Here is a 9,468-nt window from a genome sequence, read left to right as displayed (position 1 = left end):
TAATCTAGAACAAACCTAATATTTAACAAGAAATTTATCTGTTTTACATAATATGTCATATGTCAGATTTGAGTTATTGGGATAACTTATTCAGGCCATGGCTTGACTTTTTTGATAAGTATGAGATTTTACTGTGATTATATTTAACATTTTTATGTTTAGCATTATAAGTAAATTTACCAATTTGAAGTTACTTATATATGACAACTAAATATTTCATGTTTTGCAGTTTGCAAGGGCTTAAATATCTTTATTGGCAAGGTACACATAGCCATGCCAGTTCCAAGCAGGCTTCGTGACCTTATCAGAAATATCAGAAGTTGTAAAACTGCTGCTGATGAACGTGCTTTAATTCAAAAGGAATGTGCAGACATCAGAAATGGCTTTCGTGAGGAAGACAACATCTTCAGATGTCGAAATGTCGCCAAAGTTTTATACATTTACATGCTTGGATACCCTGCTCACTTTGGACAGGTATATGAAGTCTGAAAACGCCTTTTAACATAAAAAAAAATTCTTTAACAATTAATAGCATTTTGCTAGTTAAATTATTTTCTGAAATTGTCTTTAAACTAAAGGATCATAAACAAAATATATTTATCTTCACTTGTGACATTGAAACTCACATTTATAGTCAATTGAATAAATTTACTGATATGTTAATACTTTTTTTGCAGTTGGAAGCCTTGAAACTTATTGTCAGTAGTCGATTTACAGACAAGAGGATAGGATATCTTGGTGCAATGTTGTTACTTGATGAACACAGAGAAGTACATCTTCTCATGACAAACTCACTTAAAAAGTAAAAATGAGTATAATAACCAGTGTTTTTATTAATGTTCTATGACATATCCTGGGCGTATTTAGGTATCTGTATTTTTTTTGCCAAAACTAGAAAAAAATATTTTAACATCTTTTAATTTTTATTCTTTTTTTTTATTTGATTATCATATCTTGTTTTAGTTATGAACATTATTATTGTTACTAACTATTATGTATAATGTTGGTTAAACTATTAGTTTGTGTACCTTGTAGCAAAATATATGTGCAAGTTTATTAGCTTTCTAATTAACCAGCTTTATTTTAGATTGTGTTAAACTGTTTTAAAATGTTTTTTTCTTTATACTAATTGTTTTTAGTGACATGGACAACCCTTCACAGTATGTGCAAAGTCTTGCATTGTGCACTCTTGGAAATGTTTGTTCTACTGAAATGGCAAGAGATCTAGCATCTGATGTTGAAAGGCTAATGAAAACTGCAAATGGATATGTCAAAAAGAAGGTATTGTGCATATTTAATAATAATTAAATTGGTTAATAATATATATAAGCAATTTTTTTTACCCGATTTTGTTGTTTTATGTTTGTTTATTTTGCAGCTCTTTATGATACAGGTATCATAACTTGATTGATAGGGTCATATTAACTTATTGGCTGCCATACACATGAAAACAATTTTATTTCACAGTTTATATTAAATGTTGTACCTATAAGCATTTAGGTATAAATTGCAGGCTTGATTTTTTATTGATGCATTTGTGGCATGATTTATTGCTTTGTAAATTACCTTTTGAGTAAATATTCTTGAACCTATTTCCTCAGGCTGTGTTGTGTGCATGTCGGATTGTAAGAAAGGTTCCTGAGATGATGGAAAACTTTATACCACTGACTCGCTCCCTTCTGGCAGATAAAAACCATGGTTTGTTAAGAATGCATTTTGTACCTTACTCTATTCTATTTGATTTTCATTTATTTTTACTGAATATGCGGACTTCAAAACTAGAGATAGACCAATATATCGGCGATATTTGGCTTCTACTGATATATCGGTATTGGTAAAAGTAGGCCAATACTTTTGCCGATATTTTAGTACAAAAATATGATATGATTTTACCTATTTTTTGATCAAAAAATTTGGGCTTTAGTATCATACCAAGTTAATATGCAAAATAATAGAATAATAGTTTAAAAATTAATGAAGCTATATAAAGTAAAACATGATTTGGATTTTATTTCAGAATGACTCAACTTTTCAAGATTTATTAGGTATATATATATATAAAAAATCGAGTATCGGTTGACAAAATTGTAAAAATCGGGTATCAATCTAATAAAATTATAGCGGTCGATCGCTATTCAGAACTAATAAAAGCTTTAGTTTTACTTGTTTATAATAAACATCTAAGGTTTTTTGCATCAGCATTGTTTTCTTTTACACAGTCAACATCTATTTTTTCTCTAGGTTTAAGTTAATTTAACATGGCAACATTAGTTTTTGAACTGCTTTATTTTTGAATGCAATATTAGACAGGTTACTTGTATTACAGCCCATACATTATTGCTATTTTCTGTGGACAACGCTAATTATTTCAATTAAAGATGACTAAAAATTGCAGCTTGGTGAGATCCTTTTTTTACTTCGTGAGATCCTTTTTTTAAGTGTAATTATCTTTTATTTAGGTGTGATGCTGGCTACTGTTTCCCTTGTTACTGAAATGTGCAGAAAAGATGCAACAGTTAGAGAAAACTTTAAAAAGGTATGAAATTGCTTTCGCACGAAAACAGCTAATGAAAGTGCAATGCTTTGTTGCTTACAAAAAAATGGAAAACGCTTTCAATTTAATAGAAAAATTGCTCTTTAAATGAAGAATAGAACAGATTTTGGAACATGAATGTGTTTTTGATGTATTTGACATATTTGCATGATGCTTTAATTATAATTTAAAAGGGTTAAGAATGAATAATTTCGCTCCTGCATGGGTTGAAATTTGCAAAAAAGTCAGATCATCACACACTTTTCATGCGCCAAATTGTACTGTTCTCTTGTAAATGCCAGAACTTTTCTCGAAACCGTGGTTGCTTTCAGCTTGTTCCAACCCTGGTTCGCATTCTGAAAAACCTGATCATGGCCGGGTATTCCCCAGAACATGATGTCAATGGCATCAGCGATCCATTTTTACAAGTAAGTGCATTTCTTTATTATCTACATAAAAGTTAAGTAAGGCCTAGTTCAGACTGTTAAATATTTAACCGTATTATCCCATTAAAAATAACGGATTACCTGTGAAAAGTCAATAACAAAACAACACAATGATGTCAATAAAATACACCATTTTCAACAATTTTCTACAGTTTTGGAAACGGTACTTGGAACATACTTACTTTGTCCCATTTAGCACTTTTTTGTTTTTTCCAAATAGCTGGTTCATGAAAAGTTTGCCTAATAAATACTAGTGTCAAATCCTTAAAATTAGTATTTTGATTAACTCTAAATACTTTAATAAACTATTTTTTTAGAATTTAGTAAAAACATAGGACTATTCCAACATGTGTTCCATCAATTAATAAATAAATATTTTGTTGTGTTTTACAAATAAGTTATCATTATGCAGCTTTACATCTTTAATTCAAATGTACTATTGGGCATCTGTTTAATTTTCTTCCAATTTAGGTTCGCATCATCAGACTTCTAAGGATCTTAGGCAGGAACGATGGCGAGTCGAGTGAGGTGATGAACGACATCCTGGCTCAAGTAGCAACCAACACTGAGACAAACAAGAATGTGGGCAACGCAATCTTGTATGAAACTGTACTCACTATTATGGACATCAAGTCAGAGAGTGGCTTGAGGGTAGGTTTTAACATAAAACGATTAAACTTTAACACCGTATTGTTATTGTTTACATTTTTAACTAATTGGATTCGTCATAACTTTCTTTACAGCATTGTTGTTTTGCAGGTTCTGGCAGTTAATATTCTTGGGAGATTTCTTCTGAACAATGATAAGAACATAAGGTAAAAATTATACCTTTTTAACGTTTATGCATTGTGGCTACACTGTAATTTTTTATAATTGGTATAAAATCTTGCCTCCACAACAGCAGAACGCTTTAATAGTATAAATGCAATTAATACAAAAGTATCACTTGACCTCTTAAAAACCTAACCCATGACCAAGTGTATAATTTTTCAGTTGTTCTGAATCTAGTTGTTTTATTGCCAAATCGCTTTGTTTTATTGAGAGCTATCCTATCTGTACATACAATGCATTTTATGTTTAATAACTTGCACCTAGTACCAATTAGTATAGGCTAGCAATCAACCATTTGAAAATAAAGAAATCAGTTAAAATGCTTTGTTTTTCAGATATGTTGCATTGAACTCTCTCCTAAAAACAGTTCACACAGACATGACGGCTGTCCAGAGGCATAGGACAACTGTTCTTGATTGTCTCAAAGACCCAGACACCTCTATTCTAAGGTTTCAGTTTCCCTTGAGAAAATGATTATGATTTTTTTTCCATTAAAATAATACAAATCATAGGTCTTAATACTGATTAAAAATTATATTGATTTTTTAACATGTAAAAATATAAAATATTGAAACAAAGTCTCAAAATTATTATTCTTGATTAGGTATGTGTAATAAATGGTAATAATATATATTTTAGGCGTGCCATGGAACTTTGCTTCTCCCTTATTAATACCCAGAATGTAAGAGGGACAATGCGTGAACTTCTCAGCTTTTTAAGCAGGTAAGTCAAATGTTAGTAGGCAACTGGGAAATTGTGTTGATGGCAAATGTCATGCATTTGTGATTGGAAATATTTACTGTTGGCAAGCATTATTTATTTGTTAAGCTGTAATTATTTACTTTACATGTATAATTGCCTACTATCATAAAAAAAAAAATTTAGACAAATCCCTAATAATTTATTTTTGCTTTCAGGTGCCATTTTGAATTCAAGTCTGACTGTTCATCGGGCATCTTTTTAGCTGCAGAAAAGTTTGCTCCCAACACGAAATGGCACATCGACACAATGGTTAAAGTGTTAACCACTGTAAGTTGGTGTCTGGTGAAAAACAATTGTTATTTTCGTCAAACAAAATATTTTTTTGGCAATGTTAATTGTAGTGCCTATTTTAAACATGTGATAAATTTATTTTTGTTAGACATGTGATAAATTTCACTTCCCCAAAACTATACTTGCTCAATTACTTAAAGGCTGGAAACTATGTGCGAGATGACGCTGTCCCTACATTAATTCACCTTCTGTCAGCAAACGAGAAAATGCATGTTTATGCAGCGCAAAAACTTTACCAGGCAATTCAGGAGGTGGATGACTTGTCTGTTCAACCATTGACACAGGTAAACTTTTCTTAGTTAATAATGATGATTTGTTTCTGCATATTTATTTTTTTCAATATTTTAAAGAACATGTTGTTGTCTCCATTTGTGTTTGCTTTTCTATGTATAGGAAAATATATCGTTACACTAAAATTTTAATTAGTTTTAGTTTAGTGTTCTCCGCTTGTATTAATCTTTTACAGGCCAGTACAGTATCAAACGTTATTTTTTGACTGCTTGCAAACAACTTGATATCAGATTAATCATTTTTTTTAATTTTTATTCATTAATCACTTCACCCTGATTTGGTAGGTGGCGTCTTGGTGCTTGGGTGAATATGGAGATGAATTAATATCTGGTCATATGGATGATGAAGAACCAATTCAGGTATGAATATTATATTAAAGAATTAGGTTTATGTACATTAGTTGCTCCTAAAATAATTTAGTCTCTCTAACTCTCTTTTTGTTTGTGTTCCTTGTGTTTTAATGTTTTGTGCATTTCGTTTAACAGATAGGTTAAACTAAGGTGTGTTACCTTTAGAGCACATTATATTATTATGCTTTTCAACTCGACTTGAGATTGTATGATCATTGGGTTTATCTTTTTTCTGAGTAGGTTTCTGAAAGCGATGTCTTGTTGTTGTTAAGAAGATCTTTGGAAAGCAGTCTTACAAATGCGGTGACAAAGTCCTATGCGATAAACGCAGTCATGAAACTCAGCACAAGATTTCCATCCTTTAAAATGCAAGTACACCCCAGCAAAAAACCTAATTGGTTTTGAATATGCACCAAACTACCATTACCTGACAAAACATTGATAGTAAAGTAGACAATTTATCCATTTCAGGGACTCGCAAAATATTATCAGTCAACACATGACGTCACACAACCTCGAAGTTCAGCAGAGGTCTGTTGAGTACACCCAGCTTTTCGGAAAACATGATACCCTAAGGCCAGGGGTGCTTGAGAGAATGCCACAGTTCGAACGAGCCCCAAAAGCAGAAAACGAGCAGAGCAATGAAGAATCGGAAGTAACTGTTATCCCATCACCGGGCTCTATTCCTAAGGAAGTCGCTGGTATAAATTCGCCACCACCTAGTGTGACATCCAGCCAGGTAATAAAAACGATGCAAGTAATAACCGAGAGTGTTGTTTATCTAAATCAGGGGTCATTCAACTTTTTCCCTAAGGCCGGGATGATTGTAAGCATTGCCGAACGCAGGCCGAAGAAATGTAAATATGGAAGATCGTGGGCCAGACAGAATGTTTTTAAGTGGGCTATTAATAAACGAAGGATACATAAAAAAAATGTTTACCCAAATATGTATGTAAGGTTTATGAAAATGTATTTTAGCTTTAAAAAAATTCATAAAAAATGTGCCTAGAACTATTTTATTAGCATTTAAATAAAATATGCGGCGGGCAGGAAAAATTAAATTGGCGAACCGTATTCGGCTTGTAGGTTTAATTACCCCTAGTGGAAAAGCATCCATCTATCCATCAGTCATTAAAATAAGTCCGGTTTTACCTGTTTTTATAAAATTCATATAGAGTAACGTTGATCTTCTGCTGGACCTGGTTGACATTGGCGGAAGCGTTCCCTCTGTAGCTCCTCCCGCACCTATGGCCCCTGCAGGTGCCCAGATGGACCTTAACAGTTTGCTGGACATTGGAACTGGCATGCAACAACCGAGCATGCCTAACCCGATGATGCAACCTACCATGAATGGCATTTCGGGTTCTCCTTATAGCAACCCTTCCAGTGGGGGCCTTTTGGGTGATGCTCAGCCTTCACAAGGACTCATGAATGCCACGGGAGAAATGGGAACTCCTAACTTAATGATGAGCAATACTACACCTCACCCGGGTAAGATTCCTGCTTTCCACGCAAGACAAATCGATCTGAATGTTACCTAGATTTTACCCTGAATAATTTGCCAAACAAATAGAAAAAGACTAACATTTGTGTGTCTAGGACCACCTGGAACCGTGGCATTTGATAAAGCTGGCCTGAAGATATCCTTCCATTTCAATCGTGAAACCCCAACTATACTTTCCGTTGAGCTAACTGCTAACAACTCTACAATGACAGACTTTACCGACTTTGTATTTCAAGCTGCCGTGCCGAAGGTAACCAATATATGCTGTTAGGGTTTTCTAATTAGCCATCCACCAATCTTCCAATTTTTTATTACAGTCTTTTCAACTTCAAATGATGCCACCGAGTGGTAGCTTAGTAGCAGCAAATAATGCAGGAAGTGTAACACAAGTAATTCGCCTTAACAATCCGAGTAAAGTAAGTTACATCTGAATTGTGCAAATGTAGTTTATTAGGTGGGGTAAGATTGTTTATTACCTTGTTTAGCTATGTGGTCTGCAAATGTACAGGTTTAAAACAGTAGAAACTTTTGTTGATTTAATATGTCTAGTTTGCACCAAAACGTTTTTTTCTATGGTTTATAGTAGTTTTGCAGGTAAGCAGCTGTCATCTAATTAAAAATACAGATATCTGTGTTAACTTTTTAAACCAGTAATTCCCTGCTGTGTGCCACGGCAACCAGTGTTCTTCAACAGATCCTCAAGTGTGATGTAAAACTTTGTGTAATTCTAAAACTAATATATTTGTAACCATTTATAAGGAATCTGTTTTGCACGATACGTCAGTATCCTGATGAAGACGTTCTGTATAGCACGTCGAAACCCCGTTATATATTATGCCTGGCAGCAATAGCTTATTTTAATATATTTGTGTTCCAAATAGGCATGCAGACACGCGTGTGAAACCGGAATGCACACTATTTATTTGCAAACCGATAAATATTAAGATGTTTACGTATTGCTTTTGCCGCAAGCTAAAAAAGTTTGAGAAATTTAGTATGGATGTCTGATACTTGACATTTGATTGTGATATTGATACCCAAATTTTGATCAAAAAGTACCGCAACCTGATCCAATACTAAATGACAGAATTACTCTGGTCAAAGATGAAATTGAAATACTAGGAGTATCGTTACTCTCAGTTTTAACATTCTGTGTTTTAATAAAAACACCTCTTCTGGTAGAATCCCTGCGCTGGATCCAAATATAAACCTATATTAGTATGGTATTGCCTTGGCACCTATACCACCCTAGAATTGGGCACCCGGTATCGGCTCCAATATTACCGGACGTCTCTAGTTATAAGTATTCTTGATTACCTTGATGCTTCTTGAGTAATTTCAAAATTCATTATTGAAAGCTTAATGAGTAACAAAAATATTGCTCTCAGGTTCAGCCAAGGTTACGTATGCGAATTTCCTACTCCTGCCAAGGAAAAGCCGTCCAAGAAATGGGCGAGTTCAGTAATTTTCCAACTACAGCTTGGGAATGATAGACAGCAAGTGAAAACAAATACTGTATTCTGTTGCACAACTCAGCGCACCGTATACTGGTGTAACTTCCAACAATGAATGAACTTAAACTCCCCACTATTTTTCAGATGTCTTGGGAAAGCAAAAAAATGTTGCTTTCTTTATTGATCATGTGCTTCACAAAGTTTCCAATCCTAGGGAAGTGTTTCGAAGCTGTATGTACTTTTATTTAATGAACTAGTGCAATTGAGTTCTTGTAATGTTTCACATCTGTCTTCTCACTGACCCATTATTATTTGCGGTTCAAACAAAATTTGACATATTTTATCTGGTCATTGTGGAATGGAAGAAGTTATAGTTAAGATCAGCTTTTAACAAGATTTTGGTTGCAATGCATGTTTTGCCAACTTTTAAAGGTAGACAAGATTGTTTTTGAAAAAAATCTTAGCAATAAAAATAACCATCATTAGTGATATTTTACAATATTCTACTTAACATGTGAAAAAAATATTTAACTGTTTGAAAGATAAATAACATTTAATTCTTGATTTCACCCTAATATTGGCAACTAAATTGTGTGACAATTTCTGTAGTACCCACATAGCAAATTTTAAAGTGAACATTAACATCTAATGCCTAGTTATATTTTATGTGTTGAAATGTAAATTTATCAAAACAATTTTGTTATTAAATATAGCAAGCTTATTGTGTATAAACTCTTTAATTAAACGCTACTTATTATACCCTTGTTAGTTCGTTTATATTTTCTCGTCGTGCATTTTTTTGCCATTTTAAAAACGGAACTTTTGCAAGTGGTGTTAGAATCGTCGCTAAGACTTCTCTCTCATTTTTCTGGTAGTCAATCTTTCATGCTCTTGCCGCTTACGTGGTGCATCTGGCAATGGCCTGTTGGATGATACCAACCATGCGACAAATAAATGTGCATAATATGACAGTTCATTGTTTCATTGAAAAACAAATAAGCTTATA

The 9,468-nt window shown here is 33.3% G+C and overlaps 1 protein-coding gene across 2 annotated transcripts; it reads left to right on the top strand.

Annotated features, from left to right (window-relative positions):
• The first annotated feature begins 233 nt into the window (after positions 1-233).
• Positions 234-9,431, top strand: LOC146161220 (AP-1 complex subunit gamma-1-like). 2 transcript variants are annotated; one of them, XM_083385800.1, is made up of 19 exons: positions 234-474; positions 678-802; positions 1,140-1,281; positions 1,602-1,698; positions 2,460-2,536; positions 2,866-2,961; positions 3,451-3,630; positions 3,739-3,794; positions 4,146-4,259; positions 4,450-4,533; positions 4,728-4,839; positions 5,004-5,147; positions 5,439-5,513; positions 5,745-5,872; positions 5,976-6,243; positions 6,680-6,995; positions 7,104-7,258; positions 7,326-7,424; positions 8,397-9,431. In XM_083385800.1, exons 1-19 carry the CDS (start codon positions 274-276, stop codon positions 8,496-8,498), a joined length of 2,571 nt encoding a protein of 856 aa, XP_083241926.1. In that variant the 5' UTR covers positions 234-273; the 3' UTR covers positions 8,499-9,431. The 2 variants fall into 2 exon arrangements, with proteins under 2 accessions (XP_083241926.1, XP_083241925.1); XM_083385799.1 differs by having other exon boundaries at positions 2,836-2,961.
• Positions 9,432-9,468: the final 37 nt, after the last annotated feature.

The sequence above is a fragment of the Ascidiella aspersa genome, chromosome 3, assembly GCF_963924565.1.
Source record: "Ascidiella aspersa chromosome 3, kaAscAspe10.2, whole genome shotgun sequence".
Classification (NCBI taxonomy): domain Eukaryota; kingdom Metazoa; phylum Chordata; class Ascidiacea; order Phlebobranchia; family Ascidiidae; genus Ascidiella; species Ascidiella aspersa.
The sequence above is the reverse complement of the archived record's forward strand: the minus strand, read 5'-3'. Positions and strand labels throughout refer to the sequence as shown.

What these genes read in the sequence shown, in the direction of transcription:
- LOC146161220 (XM_083385799.1), top strand. Translation starts at nt 274, where the DNA reads ATGCCAGTTCCAAGCAGGCTTCGTGACCTTATCAGAAATATCAGAAGT. An exon ending in TCAGCGATCCATTTTTACAA is followed by an intron (nt 2,962 to 3,450) that starts GTAAGTGCATTT and finishes CTTCCAATTTAG; the next exon opens with GTTCGCATCATCAGACTTCT. An exon ending in TTCAAGCTGCCGTGCCGAAG is followed by an intron (nt 7,259 to 7,325) that starts GTAACCAATATA and finishes TTTTTATTACAG; the next exon opens with TCTTTTCAACTTCAAATGAT.